Here is a 21,819-nt window from a genome sequence, read left to right on the forward strand (position 1 = left end):
TCTCTTTACCAAAACCTCTGTGAAGGTCTGTAATCACTGGCGATGAAATTGCTAACTAATGAAGGAGGATTTTCAGCAAATAGGGGGCCTAACGCATGGCAAAAGACCTAGATCTCTGGGAAGATGTAAGTGGCTCTCAGCAGAGGTATTCAGAAAAATGGTAGCATGGTGAGCAGTGAGTAAGGCTGCTGAACTTTTTTTCCCTACAATATTAAAGCAACATGTATGAAAACTATTTAACTCATTAGCTAATTTACATGAAAATTACCAGAGGAATTAAGATCTCAAAGGTATGACATCCCTACAATTTAAAACAAAGCAAAGCCACAAAATACACATCCAGGCAGGGGAGAGAGATGCTTTGCACATCACTAAGAAAACATGAAACAATCCCAATTCTTATCTGACACGAGAACTAATACAAATGCTCCAAATGACAGGAAAAGCTTCAATCAGGCCATGGACCTCCTCAGGCACCTGGAAAATCTGTAGGACACAGTATCATAGGACTTGAGTGCTTTGGGTGCTGCTGTTAGTTCTTCAAAGCACAGAACAGGGTGAAGATGGGGTACTTCAACAACCGAGGGACCCACTGAGAAGGTGCCACAGGGCGATTACATTACCATGTTACAGGGAACACTTTTTTTACCCAGCAGATGAGTGACTACATCAAATCTGGAATATCTTTTCCTTTTAACCAACAGGGGTAAACTGAGAATGCAAGACTGCAGGCAACTTGGGTGAAAGATTATGAGAAAATATTATTTGTAATTCCTAGGAAAAAGAGAATGGAATTAAAAACAAAAGAGGTTAACTGCAGAGCTGCCAGCTTTTCCTGATGCTTTCAATTGTATTAGGGCAATTGTTTGTATAGATGCTCTGCAAACAGAGCAAATGATTCAGCTTTAAGAGCAAAATAAAAATAAATCTTTTTGCTCGATCATTTTTAAGCTGGATTGGTTCCCTGATCCAAATCGCAGCTCACTGAAGAAACAGTTGTGCTGTCAGCACAGAGAGCTGGGGGCATGAGAATATCTCAAGCCAGTGTCAGCCAAGACTGTCTGTAAAACCCACAAACTTAGGTTTGCTCTCTACTAGGTTTTATTTTATTATAAACTCCAAAAAGAGCAACCTGTTTTCTTAAAGTAATAATGTGAAGGGCATAAACACAAACTATCCCGATGTGAAGGGAAAATAAGATGCGTATCATGAGACAAACTTGACTAAATCGAGAGCTCTTCAACGATCCTGAAACACTAGAAGGAAGTATACGCAAGTAGAAAATCGGTCAAATTACTAAAGGAAGAATATTAGGGAAGAGTGCAAGTATGTAGGGGCAAAATCAGAAAGGCAAAATTACAGAATGAGACCTGGCTGGGAAGGAACAGAAAAGGAAACGAGACAGCCCCGTAGTAGGAGGAGGGCGAAGGGAAGGGAGGGAAAGCTTTCAGATGCCACACAGAGATAAACCAAAATGTCAAATCCTTTTTTGTTTCAGCCTTGCTAAAAGAGATATTATGTATTTTGACTTCAGCAAAACTGCTGACTTTCTTTAAAGGTGATCTAGTTGAAGCTGTGGTAAAAGAGTACACATTGGTTACAGTTACTAAGTAATGGTTATTAAGTCCCAAGCCTGAAGGATGCATCAAATGCTAAATCTGTACGAAAGCCTTTAACATTCAATACGTTCATTAATAACTTTGATCTTGGAAGAGTTCAGTTATTGCATGTGCAAACTGTTAGAAACCAGGAGGAACTGCAACATGGGATTAGAATTCAAAATGAACTTAACCCAGGGAAGTAATCTTAAGGGGGGAAAAAAAAGTGTGCAAGTGAATACCTGCTGGGTGATACTCAACTTCACTAATACAAAGCGGGAAACAACTATTTAAACAATATTCTGTGGGAAAGGATTAGAACAGCAAATCACACACTGAAGATGAGTTGTTACACATCATCTTGTTGGGCGGGGGGGTGGGGAGGGAAAGGAATCATCGCACCGCTGATTCCTGGCACCAGTGTAAAAGAATAGTGTCATTTGGGAGTCACACGCAATTATGCTGCTATAATATGGCACAATATTAGCCAAATAATGTGTTTTGTTTTCAAAACCAGACTTTAACAAATACCTAATGTAATTGAAGAAAGTGACAAGAGCAACAGCGACTGTCAGAGGTCTAGGAGGAAATAATGAAAGGTGTAGCCTGCTTAGGCTAAGAAAAGGGCTAAAGCTAGACATGACAAGCTGTCTTCAAACACTTATGAATTTGCTGCAAAGAGAAAAGCAATAAACCATTTCTGTCTTCCCTGAGGAAGCAAGACTTGAACTGTAGCGGCTGCAGGATTAAGATCACCATTTAGGAAAACTTGCTAGGGATAAATCTGATTTTGTAGATCTTTTCCACCTATATAATTTGGGTGGTAATTTAGGGTAATCATGATGATGTTATACTTTTCTTCAAACCAAGCATTATAAGATTGAACACATTTGGAGTTTGTTTTTTTTTTTTTTTTTTTTTAAGTGGATTAAGGTATAGTGATACACTCATTTTTGTTCTGCAGACATATAAAAAAAAAACAAACCCAAACCCACAACAAAAACACTACATGTTGACAAGACCCAGAAACAGTATTTTGTATTTTTTTCATTATTTCATAGGTACTTATAAGCATAACACTATTGCATACCATCGTTTTAAGATAACCTAATATCTTTATAAATTTTTAAAAAATTTCATTCCAATACACTGTATCTTACTTGTGTGGAGAGTTCTGTTGCTGTTAGAATCACTTCAGAAACAAAGAAGATCAACATAAATGCTGCATTTAAAAAAAAAAATTAAACTGCATTTTTATTTAAAAATCTAATTCAGCTGCTTAGAACAATGCTGAAAATAGAAGTCCGGGTACAGAACATACTCATCTTGTTTTCAGGTTAGAAAAGGATCTGTATTTTTGTTTTTATAAGCTTTATCAGCACTTTTGCAAAGAAAATAATAACTGTATTGACTGAGTAAGCATAATATCTCTGGAATTAAATATACTATCTTACTGGCCAGGTCCCAGCTTCAAGTGCAAGGTAGAACTGACACTTACCGATGCAGCTAGGAGAGTAGTTTCATAACACAATGTTTCTCAAATATTATAGCAATTTTTTTGCAAAAAATCGTGTAGAATTACCATTCCAGTATTCACAGTAACTTATGTGAATCTACAGTATAGTAAGAAAAAGTGGTATGTTCCTGTCCTAGAAGTCAGACCACATAATTTATGTTAAAGTTATACAGAACTATGTTTATAAACATTAATTTAGACTCTAGACATGAAAATTGGCATAAATGTTGTGGCTATTCATATGGAACCTAGTTATCTTTGAAATTTCTACACTGTGGCATTGGTACTACCTTTACTCCTCTGTTTCTGCCTCCCACAGAGCAGTCCTGTGTGTGAACTCATCCAATACAATGTGTGCAGCTCATGGAGCTCATCAGTTAAGCATCCTGCCTCTGTTCTGCAAAGCACTTGAGAACATTCTTCAGAGCTTTGCTTTATTTGAGCACAGATATCTTGCAGATGTTTAATTTAAAGCTCGTGTGTAGTCCCACTGAAGTAAATGGGATTACTAAAGTACTTAAAGTAATTCCCTGCTGAATCAGGGGTTTAAGGCTAAGAATAAATGTGCCTAATTTTTATTCATGCATCAGATATCTATAGACTAATAGTCTAAACTCAGCAGTTTTGTATCTAGTTAATATTAAATCTCTGGAGTTTAATATCTTTACCTGCTGCACCTACCATCCCTGCACCAAGGGCCTTTTTAAATACAACCCTGCAGGACAGTTTTTGCATACATCAGGCACTCATGTTTGCATACAGACAGTGTCATCAGACCTAGTGCTGTGATGACTTACACAGCAATGCAACTACTCAAGGTAAACTTTCTCTATTTTGCCAATATACAACAAAGACTGTACTTTTTTGTAAATGATAAATAAACTGCACCTGGACCCTGTATTTTCTGAATGTTACATATATCAAAGACTTCGGAAAAGAACTCTCGTAAGGAAGATAAAAAATAGTGGAAGCAATTACATTTATTTTGGACACAACAGGTCAACTCATTCATCTACCTGTAACTGTTTACTTCCTGCATACAATGGAGTTTTAGAACCATTTTCAACTTGATATTGGGTGGAAGTGTCCAAGGAAACAAAATCTGTGGATCTAAGGTATTTAACACACACATGCTACACATTGCATAGGATCATTACGTACAACCTGGGCAAACACAAAGTGGCATGAACTGAAGTTGAGACTCATCAATGCAAAATCTGCCAGAAAAAAAAATAAATATACAACCTCATCAGCAATGAGACACTCATGACTTCTTACATCAAGATCTGGCTGAGTGATGCTAAGAGTTCTCTGCAAAGCACTTCTATCCTCACATCTATCAAAATTTATCCCCTGCTGAAAATATAATAAGAGAAGGCTGACAGTGATGAATTCATCTTGTCATCAAGCATCAACTTCATTTAAATTGATTACTTCATTTAAATGAATACACCTGGAAATATAAACCACATGCAAAATTACCATTCATTTTAGCGTCATTTGCAGGTCACTAAAAAAAGACCCACTGACACACTTGTGATAACAGAAGAAAATGTATATGATTCCTTCCTAAAATTTTCATTGTTCACCTCTGACCCATCCAATCTTGCTGGTTCATCTGATCAAACATTAAACCTATAAAATTTAAATCAAGGAGGTAAAACAAAGGACTAACAGGCAGATACTTATTTCATTAATGCAATGGTACAACATCTTCTAGGATACAGATGTAAGAACTTAAGGCGGCCCCAATTAGTTATAGGTTTGGGTTATGGTAACAGACATCAGACCAACAGCTTTAGGGATAAACAATTTATCGCTAAGTAACATTAGAGTAACATATATAGATCAGTAGTGCAATTACCCAGGCCATTACAACAGCAAATCCAGTTATTCAGTAGTACAATTATTCAGGTGGAAACGATAGCAAAACCAGTAATTCGCCAATACTGAGCCAAACGTAATACCTCGGCATGCAAGGACTTGCACAACTGTGGTTATCAGCCAGGCCAGCAGGAAGCTGGGCATGGCTGCTTCTTCAGAGAAGCAGCTCAGACCCACGGAGGGGCTGGGGGAGTCCCACACTTGCTCATCGGACCCACCCCTTCCATTGCTGAGTCACAGAAGCACTGTCTGGACTTGCTGACCAGCCATCCCACCCCACTTCTGCTCCTCCGGTCCCGTCCCTGGTGTGCACGGGGTGCAGAAGTATCACATAAGGCAATACTGGCCTTACACCTCCGTTGTGCGCACAGGATTCGGAAACACCGTGTAAGGCAATACTAGCCCCACAACAGATAAAACCAATGCTCAGCAGCTCCAGTTCAACCACAACAACACATATGCTACATAAAAATCTGCTCATAGAATAACATGCAATTATGACCAGGGGACGTCAATTACTAGTTTAATTGTGTATCGATATGAGGTATAGGCATGCTGACTTCTGACAGGTAGTTCCGCACACCCATATAAACCATTTCACTCTTCTGAAATTTAAGGCTAAAACATGACAGGAATTTATCTTGAGTCAGAAGAAAGAAAACAGAAAAGAGAAAATATTGAGAGAGTGAAAATAGTAAATTCCTCAAAGCACACATGCCATCACCACTATTTTTTCCAATCTTTTTCTTGACTAAGAAATGCAAGATATGGAGGGCATAAATCCTGATGAGCTCAAGAAATACTCAGAGGATACTGAACTGCACCTTCTTCAGCAATCCCACATACTGCTATCTTTTCAGACTTCTCCTCCAGACTTGGTAATGGCTTTCTACAAAAGCTCACATTGCAATGAATGTCTCGTTCCTTAACTTGAGCACAATATATAGCCTTGTCCAAAGATACATGAAAGACTGCATAATGTCTGTGCTACAGAAATTACATTCTTGTCTGGTTTTGTACACTCCAAAACTATGGAACAAAATTCCCAGGGCACAAAGGCGCATCGAAAACTTCCCCATTGTCATGGTTTAACCCCAGCCAGCAACTAAGCCCCACCCAGCCGCTCACTCACTCCCCCCTGGTGGGATGGGGGAGAGAATCAGAAGAGTAAAAGTGAGAAAACTCGGGGGTTGAGATAAAGACAGTTTAATAGGTAAAGCAAAAGCCGTGCATGCAAGCAAAGCAAAACAAGGAATCCATTCACTCCTTCCCATGGGCAGGCAGGTGTTCAGCCATCTCCAGGAAAGCAGGGCTCCATCACACGTAACGGTTACTTGGGAAGACAAACGCCATCACTCCTAATGTCCCCCCTTTCCTTCTTCTTCCCCCAGCTTTATATGCTGAGCATGACGTCATATGGTATGGGATAGCCCTTTGGTCAGTTGGGGTCAGCTGTCCCAGCCGTGTCCCCTCAGCCTACTCGCTGGTGGGGTGGGGTGAGAAGCAGAAAAGGCCTTGACTCTGTGCGAGCACTGCTCAGCAATAACGAAAACATCCCTGTATCATCAACACTGTTTTGAGCACTGTTGTGGTTTAAGCCCAGCCGGCAACTAAGCACCACACAGCCACTCGCTCACTCCCCCCCGGTGGGATGGGGGAGAGAATCAGAAGAGTAAAAGTGAGAAAACTCGTGGGTTGAGATAAAGACAGTTTAATAGGTAAAGCAAAAGCCACGCACACAAGCAAAGCAAAACAAGGAATTCATTCACTCCTTCCCATGGGCAGGCAGGTGTTCAGCCATCTCCAGGAAAGCAGGGCTCCATCACACGTAACGGTTACTTGGGAAGACAAACGCCATCACTCCGAACGTTCCCTGCTTCCTTCTTCTTCCCCAGCTTTATATGCTGAGCATGACGCCATATGATATGGAATATCTCTTTGGTCAATTGGGGTCAGCTGTCCTGGCTGTGTCCCCTCCCAACTTCTTGTGCACCCCCAGCCTACTCGCTGGTGGGGTGGGGTGAGGAGCAGAAAAGGCCTTGACTCTGTGTAAGCACTGCTCAGCAGTAACAAAAACATCCTTGTGTTATCAAGACTGTTTCTAGCACAAATCTAGAACAGAGCCCCATACTAGCTACTATGAAGAAAATTAACTCTATCCCAGCCAAAACCAGCACATTCTCCACCTCTTATTCCACACCATTTACATCATGCTCAGGTCTCACACTATCCAATACATCCTCATTACCCACCACTGCCCTTCCCATCCTTTGATACAATATACAGATATCATTCCCTTAAACTATGGACCACCCTTGTGAAATGTCTGTAAAAGTCCATAAATGTCCAAAAATATCCACAGAATGTCCACTGAGTTCATTTAGTCCATGACTTTGGGCTCCATCTGTTATGGTTGTCACTCAGGACAGGAGAGGTGGTGTGTTGTGTGGAGTTACTGGGCACCAACACCAGCTCAGGTCGGGTCACTGCTGCACTTGCACTGCTTCTTGTAAGGCTGTTCTCCATTGGTTCAGGTGGTTCCTGCCATAGTAATTCCCATAACATGCAACTCAAATCATGGGTTACCACAATTTAAAGATATTTCCATTACAATCTCCACTCCTGGTCCTTTTGGACTGGACAATAGGGTTTAACACTGCAACGAATTCCTCCCCTTGCCCCTGCTCCAGCTTGGACTTATCCACAGACTGCAGTCCCTTAGGGGAGTACCTGCTCCAAGTGGAGCCTTATCTATGAGCCACAGTCTCTCCAGGGGTATACCTGCTGCACCATAGACTTATCCACAGCCACAGTCGCTTTGAGGTGCACCTGCTCCAGTGTGGCCTTATCCATGGGCCACAATGCCTTCACAGATAGACCTGCTCCAGCACGGCCTTACTCACAGCCACAGTCCCTTCAGAAGTAAACGTGTGCCAACATGGCCTTACCCATGGCTGCAGTCCCTCCAGGGGCATACCTGCTCTGTCATGGGCTTATCCATGGCCACACGCTTTGAGGTGCTCCAGCGTGACCTCATGCACAGCCACTGATGCTTCAAGGTGTACCTTCTCCAGCGTGGACCTATACTTGGGCCATAATGCCTTCAGTGGTATACCTGCTGCGGCACAGACATACCCACAGCCACAGACGCTTTGAGACGTATGTGCTCTGCCATGGACTTATTCATAGCCACAGACACTTTGGGGTGTCCTACTCCCACAGAGACCCACCCACAGGTCACAGTCCCTTCGACTCAAGTTCACAGTGGAGTTCCAGCCTCTCCAGTACAGCAGCACACAAACAGCAGCGATGCCCTGGCCATCTGCCAGCCCAGGCACATCACCATTGCTCTTATCAAAATGTTCCCAGGCACAGCAGTCAGACGATAAGCGGTACAGCAGTACAGCAAGCAGCAAAAGCAAAAAGCAGCCACTAACGAGCCCTAGACTCTAATATACGGTAAGGCAAGCAAGCCCCATGGCAAGCACAGGAGCCTGCCAATTAATAGCTAAACAGCAATACCAGATACAAATTTGATCTAGCACATTCCAATCAAATCTGTCATTCTCTCAAACCCTTCAAGCCCTACATTGGGCACCAAAAAGGACTGCCATGGTTTAACCCCAGCTGGCAACTAAGCACCACACAGCCGCTCGCTCACTCCCCTTCAGGGGGATGGGGGAGAGAATCAGAAGAGTAAAAGTGAGAAAACTCGTGGGTTGAGATAAAGACAGTTTAACAGGGAAAGCAAAAGCCGTGCACGCAAGCAAAGCAAAGCAAGGAATTAATTCACTACTTCCCATGGGCAGGCAGGTGTTCAGCCATCTCCAGGAAAGCAGGGCTCCATCACACGTAACGGTTACTTGGGAAGACAAACGCCATCACTCCAAACATCCTCCCCTTCCTCCTTCTTCCAGCTTTATATGCTGAACATGACGCCATATGGTATGGAATAGCCCTTTGGCCAGTTGGGGTCAGCTGTCCCAGCCATGTCCCCTCCCAGCTTCTTGTGCACCCCCAGCCTACTCGCTGGTGGGGTGGGGTGAGGAGCAGAAAAGGCCTTGACTCTGTGTGAGCACTGCTCAGCAGTAACTAAAACATCCCTGTGTTATCAACACTGTTTCCAACACAAATCCAAAACATAGCTTCATACTAGTTACTATGAAGAAAATTAACTCTATCCCAGCCAAAACCAGCACACCCATCTCATGGACAAGGCACATGTCTTTGATCTTGTCTTTTTCTGTTTGCATGTATGTCTCCAAACGTGCATGCAGTCTTTTACCTTTGCATTTTCAAGTAGAACGAGAAATCCCAAAGCCCCTTGCTGGAACGGCAACAGGACAACAGGACAGCAGGAATGGCAATAGCACACATTTCCTCTGATGGGAGAGGAGACAACAGGGGCATGTATTGGTTGTAGTGCTCAACTCACTCCTGGAAAGAGCAGAGATACTTCAGCACTGAACTGTGAGAGTGTGGCATAAAAATGTACACAGATCGGTGTCCTGTGGAGCATAAAGCTTGAAAATTTACCCCAGTTAAATGGGTATATTTAGTATGTGCAATATTTTAATGTCCTTTAGGCTTAAGTCAAAACTGCTTATAACTGGGCTGAATTTGGCATAAATTTCTGAAGCTTAACTGTCTCGACTTCTGATGGTTTGTGTTCAAATCTTTCATTTGCAATTACGTTTCTGCTTTTACTCACTGCTGCTAACATAACCATTGTTAGCTCCCCACTTTTCCAAACCATGTGTCCAGATAGTACCACACCCCACGATTTATAAGTATGATTCATGCTTTTAACAAAACTCCCATTGAAGGAGAACATTTTCTTTCAGATTTTCTTCCAGTCCTGGTCTATAACTGCAAAAGACAAAAAGCTAAGATGCCCTGTGACAACAGCTTTCAGTCCCTTCTCCACTATTTTCTCTGCTATTTCTACGCTTCCGTGTTTCTCCTGACATTTGTCCTTATATTTTTATCTGATTATCAAATACCTGGCAAAGGAGTACTTGGCAGGATTTAGAGCTATTCAGTCACCCAACGGCCCTGGGGCTGAAGGCATAATGAGAGATTCCTTACAAAGTTCCCAGCAGCACTGCCCTTGAAAGGCCTTGATACCACTCAAGTTCCCCGTGCCCCGTGTTTCTAGCCCCGTGGTACTGCTGGTTTGCCCCTTCGGGAAGGTGGGCTCTGTGTGCGGATTGGAAAAAGGGACAGAGCGCAACCCGGCTGTGCTCCGCAGCAACAACGTCAGCGTAAAAGTAGTCTTAAAGCCCAGAGAAGGTAAAAATAAAAAACTAAAAATCACGGGTACTACTTGAAAACGCTCTCCTTTTGCCTACTTGTTGCAGGCGCTGGCAGGTGCACAGAGGCAGCAGCAACCTGCCCAGGAACCCAAGGGACGGGCAGGGCTGAGGCAGGGCAAGGCGGCGCAGCCGGAGCTCGGAGCCGCCGGCCCCGCCAGGGCGGACCGTGCCCCGCCGCCCCCCGGGCACCGCACGCCGCGGGGGCCCCGGCGCGGCTTGCGCGCCCGCCCGCCTTCCCCCGCCCGGCGACACGCGCGTCCCCGAGCACGGGGGGGCACCTTTCCCCGGGAGGGGAGGGCACACGGAGACCTCCCCCTGGGGGGCACCCGCCCGCTGCCAGTCGCTGCCGGGGGACGAGCTCACCCCGGCGCGGCAGCGGCGGCCGCAGCCCCCAGCCAGCCCGCGGGGCGCGCACCTGCCCCGCGGCAGCGGCCGCAGCCCCGGTCGGGGGCGGTGCCGGGCGGGGGGCGGAGGGGCGGGCAGGGAGGAGCGGGGGGCGGGCGCCGCTTGCCGCCGCGGGGCTGCGGCTGGGCTGGGCGCGGGCGGGCGGCCGGCGGAGCGCTCGCAGTCGCGGGGAGCGCCGGGGCGGGCGGCCGGCGGGCGAGAAGGGCAGAGCAGGCAGGGCAGGCAAGGGAAAGCGGGCGGGAGGGAGGCGGCGGCGGCGGCGCCGCGCTCGCCCCGCTGCCCTGGATGACGGGCGGCCGGTTCGACTTCGACGATGGCGGCACCTACTGCGGCGGCTGGGAGGACGGAAAAGCCCACGGGCACGGCATCTGCACCGGGCCCAAGGGGCAGGGCGAGTACGCCGGCTCCTGGTCCCATGGCTTCGAGGTGGCGGGCGGCTACACCTGGCCCAGCGGCAACACTTACCTGGGCTACTGGGCGCAGGGCAAGCGCCACGGGCTGGGCGTGGAGACGAAGGGCAGGTGGATGTACCGCGGCGAGTGGTCCCACGGCTTCAAGGGGCGCTACGGCGTGCGGCAGAGCCTCAGCACGCCGGCCCGCTACGAGGGCACCTGGAGCAACGGGCTGCAGGACGGATACGGCGTCGAGACCTACGGGGACGGAGGTGGGCGCCGGCGGGGGGCGCCCCGCGCGCGGCGGCGCCGGGGGGCGGGGGGCGCGCCTGCGTGGGCGCGCGCGCCGCGGGCAGGGCCCCTCCCCCCAGCCCCTGCCCAACCGCCGCCCTCGCGCCGGCCCCGGGCGCGGCGGCCGTTTGCCGGGCACCGCCCGCGGCCCCTCAGCGCGGAGGGCTCTGCCCTCCTTCCCCTCTGTCCGTCCCCTGCCCGGCTCCGTGCGCCGCTCCCGGCGGCGAGCGCGCTTCTTAGCGGCCGGCCTCGCCGTCCCGCAGGCCCCGCTGGCGGACGGGGAGTGCCACAGGTGCCCGGCGCCCGCCCCGCCCCGCTCCGTGAGGCGCCTCCCGGCCCCGGCCGAGCGTGAACGGCCGCGCTGGGACGCGGGCTGGGCTCCGGAGCAGGTGGTGCTGCCGGGCTCGTGGCTTTCTCCTGGCCGGCTGGTAGAAATCCGCATTACGGCTGCCTGCAGGCAGCTTTCCTTTTTCTCTGCCGAGGCGGCTGCTGGGCTCCCCGCCCGTGATAACGATAACCGGGGCCGGCAGCGCCTGTCTCAGAGAGAAAGCAGGCAAGCGAGCTCGCTGGCTCGCTCCCTTTGCACTGGTTTCCCGGTAAAACAGCAAGAACTTAATAGGCGAGCCCCTGTGCCTTCTTACTTGCTAGCAGGAGTAGCTTTATACACTCGATACGCTCGGCTTGTAAGCCGGACGCTAAAGGTAGTGAAGCGGGTACGCAACTTGCGTAAAATCAATGACACTTGGGTCCACCCTCATGTAATAGCTCATATTTTATTAAAATATAATATAGTTTTAAACACACTGCTCTAAGTATAAGCTGTGTGGTGAAATTACACAGGCCTGCCTCTCACACCCTTCACCACGAAAAAGCAAATGTTTCTAGGGCTGAGCTCCTTGTAGGTGTGTGGAGAGGATCAGGCAGTCGGCCCTCACATTTAAGTTAGGAGCGGTCAAGAAGTCAAGGTTCAGTAAGGTCGCTTAGGACTGGAGCTTATTTGAACGGCCAGTTACAGTTATTGTACCTCTGTCGTTTCGTGCACTGCACAAAAAATACACCTGATATTTTTTAATTCATCCTTTGCTCCTGTAATGCCATTGGCATCAGTGGAAGTGCCACCTGCAACTTCTGTGGAGTTGCTCTTCAACTTGGTTTGTTCTATTGTAGCAGGAAAAACTGGTCTCAGTTTTAGGACTAGAGAGTTGTTGGGGTTTTTTTACAGAAATGCTGCTTGCTTCAGCTTTGAACAACATGCTTACGTAACACGCAAGAAATAGAATTTACCAAAGTCAGAGGTAATGTTCACATGATGCAACTAAAGGACTAACCTATGTATCAGATCTCTTGATTGATGCTGTCGCTGGTTTCTTCAAGGAATTTTGGTAAGAGATTTGTGGTCAAACTTTCAGGATCATGTCAGAGAATAGGTATTTTTGTATTAAACAGAAGAAGAGACGTTTACAGTTGGGGTCCTTTTTTTCTTTTCCGAAATACAAAATGTAGCGAGTTGGGTAAGATTCATTTCCTTCATAAAATGAAATGTACTGTGGTTTTTGTACCTTGAACTTTTAAAATCCCCTTGTTTATACATATTTGTAGCTGTCTGAAAATTGTTTCCTTGTGTGGAAAGTTCTCAGAGTCAGCCTAGTGCTCAAAGTCAGCCGAGATATGCGTTTGGGCATTTAAAAAAAAAAAAAAGGCATGAAAAGATCAGAATTTTAGTTTCACTTTCACCACGCAATAGACTTTTCAACTTTTATTATATTTGTTTTGGCTAGTAAATTAGAAGCTGAAGAATAGTTGAATTTGCAGTGGCCATCCTTTTTTTTTTTTTCTTTCCAGAAAAGTAAATTGCCATTCAAGTAAATCTTCTAGGAGTGATTTTCTCAAACTAAAGTTCCTTTTATCTTTTTCTTTAGGCTTCTTGTGGAATTTTTAAAATCTCTATAATATTGATAATTGGAGGTAAATTCTGTAAATGTTAAGACTTAGACCCCACAGGAAATCCTTTGTCCGAAACAGCACATGAAGCATGCCGTTTACACTGTAAGATTTTTTGTCTTGTTAACTGAAATCTGTTACCGTGGCCCCAGTCTTTTACGTGTTGCAGTTCATATGAACAGAGGGTGTGAAGTTACATTGATTTTAATGAAAGTACTCATGAATGAAGCAAAGCAGTGCGTCATAGATGTTTGCAGATGTGTTTTTGTTTTTGTGCTCTGGGAACAGTAGCTGTATTTGTACACCAGAAGAATGTCTGAAATGTTTTTACAAGGAAACCAGATTTACATATGTGTTTTTAACATGCTGTGAAATATTTGCAGGAAAGCTCTTCCTTTATTATGACCTGAGAATGCCAGCATAGGGAAATAACTGTTTAGACTATGCCAATCGCCAGTTTGTTTTCAAACTCACTAAAATCCAGGCCTATTTGCTGCCTTTTTTTTTTTTATTTCCCCAGTATGTTGTTTTAAAATGCATTGGTAGTATTAGGAGATGTAGTTGAGGGAGGGGAAGAGGAACATAAGCATTGACAGTGTCCCTCAGTGTTTCTGCACACAACACTTTGCACAATATGAGTAATATATGTCATGCTGTGTTTAAATGCTTAAAATTGTCACTCAGTCAAATCTCTGAGGAAAACACTGTGAATTATAAACCATGATCCTCCATTCATCGCATGTGCTTACACTGGGCCTTCAAGTGGCCCATCAGGTTGTTTCCTACAGCGATCTGAACTTCTGTGCCTCCTTTAAACTCCCTAGAATTTGTTGAATCTATGTGAATCTGTGAGTCTGTTGGCGCATTTTTTACAGAGGGACTAAGGCCTAATCTGAAACTTCAGTATGTGCAAATTAGTTAGCGGTTTATGGTCCTGCCAACGATAGCAATAACAGGCATCTTGCTGTAAGGTTGTGCATTGTCGTTCCACAGAGGTCAGTCAGTGGCAAACGAATCCTTAAGCAAAGGTCATCAGTAGTACATATGTTCATTGATTTCTAAGTGGTCTTCTTTCTAGATGCCTGCTTATCTAGTATTTGAGTCTGAAAAGCATGCAAAAATCTTGATGTAACAATGAACTTGTTAAACCACAGAAAATGTAAGTAAAGTATCAGAGCAAGTGGAGTAGCTAATAGGTCCTTGGCCTCTCAGCTTTTTCACACAGCATAGTTTTAAATTTTAGCCGCAAGTAGGCACTGACGTTTACAGCTGTAAGATATACTGAGGTTTTTTTGGGAGGGATGGCACAATATAACTCTAAGGAGACAGGTTGGGAAATTAGACCTTACAGCAGCTTGCCAACAAAAACAAAAGAAAAAAATATACTTTCTAATAGTTCTCAGGCTTAAAATACGAACACCTTTTAAGGGGAACCAATTAAACACCAGATGGAAGGTCAGTAAAAGTCGTGGCTGAATGTTTCTTCAGTTACAAAGGATACCAAGCCTAGTTTTGGAAAATTAATGCTGAACAATATTATTGTTTTATGGTCAAATACAGTTTTAAATTAGCTTGGTAATTACATTGTTAATTAAAATTTTAACAGTTGACTCTTACTGGAACTGCTTTGAACAGTCAATTATAGTATAAGGTGAAACGGAAAGGTGCGTTTGATATATCAGTCATATTTATATCTATATAGAGAGATAGGTAAATACTGCATATTTTAGTATCTTCATATATGGGAAAAGCTTTTTTATCATGTATTATATACTATAGTATTTAATTATATTGCAGTATTAACATACCTTATCTTGCTCATTTAAAGTTTTCTAAAATTTCTTCTGTTGAAGAAGATGATACGGTTAGGGTCTGATATCGTCAATTAAAATACTCTATAAGTCTCTTGTATCTGCGTTCTGGACACTGTCCTCCATATGCCGTTAAAATATTTTTCCTTTAAAATGTAAGTTGAAAAAATCAGGGAAAATGAGTCTGCTTTCTAGCACTAGTGTCAGAAGCCTTTCCCTTAATGGATTTGTAATGACAGAAGAGATAGTTGTTACCTGCAAGACTGCACAAAATTCCAGCTAAATATCTTTGGTACTTTCCAAGGACCAATTCAGTATGAATCTTCCATTTTCTCATTGACTATTTTCTCTTTAGAAGAAGCTGGCATTGATTTTATTTCCCCAGTAGAAAGAAAAATCGGACAAGTAAATAGCACATCAGTTGTCCTTGTTTTAATGCCCTTATGGGCAACAGCGACCTCTTCCACTTCTTTCTACAGAGTAGTGAAAAATACAAGTCCTAAATGAATCAAGTATTTTTGAGCTTTGCATGTTTATTAATTAAAACAAAATATTAGTAAGAAAAAAGGCTGATCTTTTGTACTTTTATAAAATTCCATACTGAAATAAGTCGATTCTACTTCGGGTCTGACACTCAACTAGCAACATGGAGAGCCATAATTATGAGCTGCTGCTTTAATGTAATGTTGTGGTATAATCAAAATTAGAATTAGATTTATTATTTTTAAATGAAATTAACTGGTACAGAATTTTAGACAGATTGTTGTATGTAGCAGTAAGTATATGTAGCCAGATTCTTAGCTCCAGCATATCTTTTATGATACTAGGGGGATCCCAGATATAATTATGGACAAAATGTAGTCATTTATGCTCATAAAATATTAATATATTTCTGGGAAATGTCTGTTTAATAAGGAAAAAATTACAATGTGTCTGTATTTTTGCAGGATTTACAGAATACGTCATACCAGTGCTTTGTGCTCATTTTTCTATTTGTTCTTCTCCATATGCTGAGATTTTTAAAATAATCATGTTTCTAGATTCAGCACCCTTACAACCAGTGCAGCAGTAGGTATCCAGGATACAGAGAATGAGAAAGAAACTAAGAAAGTTGTTTGTTTGTGTCAGCAGCCATCTGTTAAAACAAAAACCTTCCACTTGGTAGAATTTTCTACCAACACAAAATAGTTATGTTGTGGAACCTATCTAGTATTATATAATAAAGAAAGCACACTTGGCAAATTTAATTGCATGTTAACATTGAAATATAACTTAGCAGAAGAGGTAATACAGTGAAGCAGTAATTGATAGGTAATTGACATGTACACGACCAAAATAGTATGCTTATACAAAGAAGATCGAATCTCAAAGCAAATGAAGCTTTGATCTACATCTAAAACTGCAGGTATTGCACAAATATTTTCAGAAAAATTTAGTCAATCACTGAATTTGACATTTGATATTTAGTTCTCTGAAGAATAGTTTTTAATAGGTGCTCCAATTAAAGCAGATCAAAATCAAAGAAAGGTATTTTAAAGATTGCTTATTCATCCTTCTGTAAGAATATTCAGACTCAAAATAGCTTTTTTAAAAAAAAAGAAGCAGCGCTAGGTGGGCGAGAGGCCTCATTTTGAGGAGCTTAAAGCTGTTTAATGGGAATTAGAGTGAAATGATCTTAGAAAGCAAATTATCTTGTATTTGCCAGTTGTGGGGTTCCTGGCACCTTCTTTTGCAACATCTGGTACAAATGGCTTTCAGAGACCAGGCACTGGAGTATGTATCTCGTCAAAATGAAAATGCTTTTTGAGAATACAAGAAAAAAATTGTCTGCAGTAGTAATCTGATAATGCTGGGTTTTGGCTTAGATGCAGCTTTGCGTGTACTCCATTACATGGATATCCATGACTTCTCATATCAAATACCATGTTGCTCTTCCTTATATTGCTGTTCAAAGAAAATTACAAAAATAGTTATGATTGCAGCAATGAAATATGTTTATGATAGAATGGTGTGCAGTATCCTGTTTATTACTGCCTTGTCTGTCTTATGTACTGCAGAACAAATGAAAGGCAAAAAAAGTGCTAAAGGATTCATGTTTCTGATCTTTCTGTCACAACATAATGCAGTGCCATGTTTACGATACTGGAGATACCAAAAAGTGTTGATATCAAGAGTTCACGAAGAGTAAGATATACTGAGGTTTTGTTCTTCTATTCAAGTACATACAAAAACTTTAAAATATATAATTTTACAATAGAGGTTTATAACAGTGGATCCAAAGGACCATCTGAAGACAAGACAATTTAGTGGACTGTCAAATATCTCCTGACAAGGAGAGGTCTGTAGTCACCTTAAACCCAGGATAACAGGATGTTTACTACTCCTACTTGCTCTTTCTGTGAGCAGCTGGAGGCAAGAGTCATGAGTGTCCTGCTCCCTTCCTTCTCTCCATCCTTGTCTCCCTCCCCAGCTGACCGCATATAACGTGGCTCTGCTTCTGCTGACTGCCTCCCCATATGACCACCTTAAAAAAAATGTTGAGGGAGTCCTGCTTTAGAAATTTCCCTTGAAAATTTTTTCATGGACAGATTCATTCAAAATATGCTTATGATTACAGCTACTGTGTCTTAGTTGCCAAAATAAATTACTTCAGCTGGGAAAGTGAAGGCTTTGTTAAGCAGAAAAATAACTTAAAAACAAACAACAAAAGTAGTTTTTCTACTGTGTGACGTGCTGTGATTTTTCTGCATTTCTTCTTACCAAAGCCAGAGCTGACAACATGGTATTGTCTGTAGCATACTGGATGTAGAGTACTAGGTCTCCTACAGCTTCCTAAATTTAATTTCTCCTTATTACTTTAAAAGGTACATACCAGGGGCAATGGACAGGAGGGATGCGACATGGATACGGTGTACGCCAGAGTGTACCCTATGGCATGGCAACTGTGATCCGTTCACCCCTCCGAACATCTCTAGCTTCACTTCGAAGTGAGCAGAGCAATGGCACTGTTCTGCATGACGTCACTTCAGACAGTCCGGCTGGAACAAGAGGAGGTTTTGTGCTCAATTTTCACAGTGATCCAGAGGCCATGGGCATTAAGAAAAAAGGAGGCTTATTCAGAAGAGGATCCCTTCTTGGTAGTATAAAACTTAGAAAATCTGAATCTAGGTCATCGATATCTAGCAAACGGAGCTCTGTCAGGAGTGATGCTGCTATGAGCAGAATTAGTTCTAGCGATGCCAACTCTACAATTAGTTTTGGAGACGGTGACTGTGATTATTGCCCTATGGAAGACCATGTTGATGCCACCACTACAGAAACCTATATGGGTGAATGGAAGAATGACAAGCGCAGTGGTTTTGGTATTAGTGAGCGTTCAAATGGTATGAAATATGAAGGAGAATGGCTAAATAACAGGCGGCATGGATATGGATGTACCATGTTTCCAGATGGCACCAAAGAAGAGGGAAAATATAAAAATAACATTTTGGTCCGTGGAATAAGAAAGCAACTTATACCAATACGAAACACAAAAACTAGAGAAAAGGTGGATAGAGCAATAGAGGGTGCACAGAGAGCAGCTGCCATGGCAAGAACCAAAGTGGAAATTGCAACTTCAAGGTATGTTATAGCAAAAATATATTTGTTCATTACTGAATTTTCAGAAACAAAAATGTGTTATAACATGTGAGCTCTTATTGTTGACAAAAGAGTCAAAAGTGCAAGGGTGTAAATGTTGTTTTTAGTGAGTACTTGCTCACCTTTCAGTTTCACATGCGTAACTCCATTGACTTTAGTGACATTACACATATGAAACTTAGAACTTCAGCTCATTTGAGTAAAGATGTTCGTATATGTTCCATAACATACTGTGAAAGTAAATTTCCACCACTCATACATTTCTGCTTTCACTCAAGAGCTGCTGCATTATGCCTTTAAACCTATTTGGAAAATAAAACTAATCAGGAAACAGAATGATTTAGGGGATGTGAGGTGATGATTGAATATCTTCTCATAAGCATGCTCCGGTTATGCTTATTGTGTTGATGATTTGTTGGGTAGGATCTGGGTCTCACTGAAGTTGTCCATTTGACATTGAACATCTTAAGGTGCATCTGTTTATCTGAGAGACTGTGGTATGAACAGTGTAAGAATAACAGTTGAGGCTCTTGTGCTTAGAGGTTGTTGATTTGGTTGCCAGGACAGTATCTGACAAAAAGAGTTCTGTATGAGGACTCTTTCATTTTGGAGCACGCTTCTCCTGCAGTCTGAATTTGTCTGGATCTTATGACCACCACTTCAAATAGCGGTGGTCGTCTTCTCCCCACCCCCTGCCGCGTGTTTGAGATGGGAGAAGTGTACGGGTATTAGTAGTGGGGAAAAAAAATGTCATTTTCACTTTGAACTCCTAACCAACAACCAAGCAAAGTTGTATGAAATGGAATTGTTACAAATTAAATCAGTATTTTTAATAAATCAGGGGTTTTTAAATATTTAATATTTAATAAATAATAAATCAGTAATTTTAATAGGTTTTACTATTAAGTCTGAGAGCTCTTTAAAAAGCTATTTAATTTTTAATGCCTTCCAATAAGTTTCTGTGGCAGTTTCTCTGTTGTTGGTTTTAGTTTGTTTCCTCAGGCAGGCTTTTCTTGAAATATGCTGTGGACCAGAAAAAGAGCCCAGAAATGTGCATGAAAGAAAATCTTCATGCTATTTTAGAAAGAGGATGTCACATTACACTTAGAGCTGAACAACTGATTCCTGATTTAGTGTGGTCGGTAGTGTGTGCTCAGTGACTATCCTTTTTCTGACAGTCATAAAGAATACAGAAAAGACCAAAAACTGTGTAAGTGGGAAAGCTTGAATATATGGATGGCTCATAGCGAAAACTAGTTGAGACAAAAACATGAAGAAGTTAGCATACTGTTAAAGAACCTTTCTGAGCATTGGTCACCTAAGTAACTAGAGGGTACCATATACTCAATTACTTCTATAAATATATGTAAGGCATTATATGACAGCATACCACATTAGTAAAGCAGAGCAGTGATAGCTAACTTTAAGAAATTACTGTCTGTTCTGTCAGTTGAATCATGTTCTGTCAGTATATAAGCCCTAGTTCTGAAAAAATTGATTTGATGGGATGTGTGGGCAGTGGGAATCACCACTTTGAGTCCATATAAAGCTATTAAAAAGCTGTAGTCTGAGACAATTGGGTTACAAGGCACAGTGTATGCACTTCCTCTTTAAGAAGGGATATGTCTCTGAAGTGTTTTGTTTGCTGTTCCTTCCCTTCAATTTTAGGTGAAAAACAGAGTTCAAATTGCTTCTTTTGGAACAGTCCTTGCAAACAATGTTTATTTCTTGAAAAGGTGTTTTCGAAAGTGCCAACAACAGAAAGCATCAGTTGTAGTGCAGCTGTGACCATGGGCTATTCCTTTGTTTTTTCAGCTGAGAATCTCTCTGAAACAGTCCCATGACTACCAGTATGGATAGCAAGATTGTAGATTCAGGTTTCTTCTCTTTTAGTAGCCTTTGCACTAACTGTACTGGCACTGAGTCAAAGGCAAAGAGACCTGACGCTTAGTCAGGCAACATCAGGCATAAAGATTACACTAACTTCACTTGTGAGTGCGTGTTGGACTCGCCTAGTAAGGATGGCACGACCCTTCCCATCTCTCAAGTTTTCAGAACTGCCTTTAGTATCAACCAGTGGGAGCAAGGCTATGGCATTATGTGAACTAAGGGACTGTCATACTGGCAGAGTCAGTAGCACTGACTGTCTAAGAGCCAGATCATCTGGAAGAGAGTCTAGAAGAGCACTGAGGAAGAAACTTCCGCTTTGGACAGTTGCTAAATGCTAGGTTGACTGGATTGGTATGGTTTCAGGATGAGAGAACTTGCTTCTGTCCCACTGAAACTTGAGGACCAGTATTGGTTTGTGACTGCTTTTTTTAACCAAACTGATACATTAATAATTTATTAATCCTTCAGACAGTAGCATTCCTGCAATGTCTTAGATGAATGTGAGGATGGTGGTCTTGTCTGTTTCCTTACAATCACTACTACACAAAAAAAAATCCAGGAGTGCCTTTTTTCATTTCAATAATGTGTAATACAAAGGTGGCTCTGCCCATGTGGCATAACCTCACCGCACGCTGGTCTGTAAAACCTTCTATGTTTCAGACCTGGCAGATGTCACCAGCAATGCGTGCTTACTGGAGGTTTCCATTCCATTAGTGGAAGAACTCTCCAGATAGACCTTTTCTCACCCCAAAAACCATCGAATGTCCAGGTTTCCATTCCAAAGAGCTAGAAACCCTGACTCTCAGCCAGATACCTTCCTTTTCAATGCAACTTCGAGTTGTACGCTGTTCTTACTGTATTTTTTGTTCCCAAAATGTTTGCTCAGCCAAATGAAACCAGACCATACTCCTCTTCATAGCTCCCTGCTGGTCATGACAGGTTTGGCTGGTAGTTTGACCTGTGACAGATGTCCACACAGTCATCAACAAGACCAACCACTGTGTTGCTTTATATTCTCAATGTCTTTTTATGTCTAAAAGTCCTCCTTAATAATCTGTTCGGTGTTCTTTTACCTATCATGGCAGTTCGCTCTACAAAGAAAAATCTAAAAGTTGGGTTAAATGTTGCTCCTCTGAG

The 21,819-nt window shown here is 42.9% G+C and overlaps 2 protein-coding genes across 7 annotated transcripts in view; one reads left to right on the forward strand and one right to left on the reverse strand.

Moving 5' to 3' along the window:
* Positions 1-11,320, reverse strand: part of GDAP1 (ganglioside induced differentiation associated protein 1) — a 34,833-nt gene extending 23,513 nt beyond the window's left edge. Inside the window, exons 1-2 of one of the 2 annotated variants that reach the window (XM_072852328.1) lie at positions 11,184-11,320; positions 9,284-9,435 (exon numbers count right to left, since the gene is read on the reverse strand). The gene's annotated coding sequence lies outside the window, so the exon portion shown is untranslated. The remainder of the gene's footprint in view (positions 1-9,283; positions 9,436-11,183) is intronic. The other variant, XM_072852329.1, reaches the window with a different exon arrangement.
* Positions 10,947-21,819, forward strand: part of JPH1 (junctophilin 1) — an 85,521-nt gene continuing 74,648 nt past the window's right edge. For all 5 annotated transcript variants that reach the window (XM_072852322.1, XM_072852321.1, XM_072852325.1 and 2 more), the window contains exons 1-2: positions 10,947-11,382; positions 18,018-18,774. In XM_072852322.1, coding sequence (XP_072708423.1) covers positions 11,004-11,382; positions 18,018-18,774 — 1,136 coding nt within the window. In that variant the 5' untranslated portion in view covers positions 10,947-11,003. The remainder of the gene's footprint in view (positions 11,383-18,017; positions 18,775-21,819) is intronic.

This window comes from Ciconia boyciana, chromosome 2 (genome assembly GCF_034638445.1).
Source record: "Ciconia boyciana chromosome 2, ASM3463844v1, whole genome shotgun sequence".
Classification (NCBI taxonomy): domain Eukaryota; kingdom Metazoa; phylum Chordata; class Aves; order Ciconiiformes; family Ciconiidae; genus Ciconia; species Ciconia boyciana.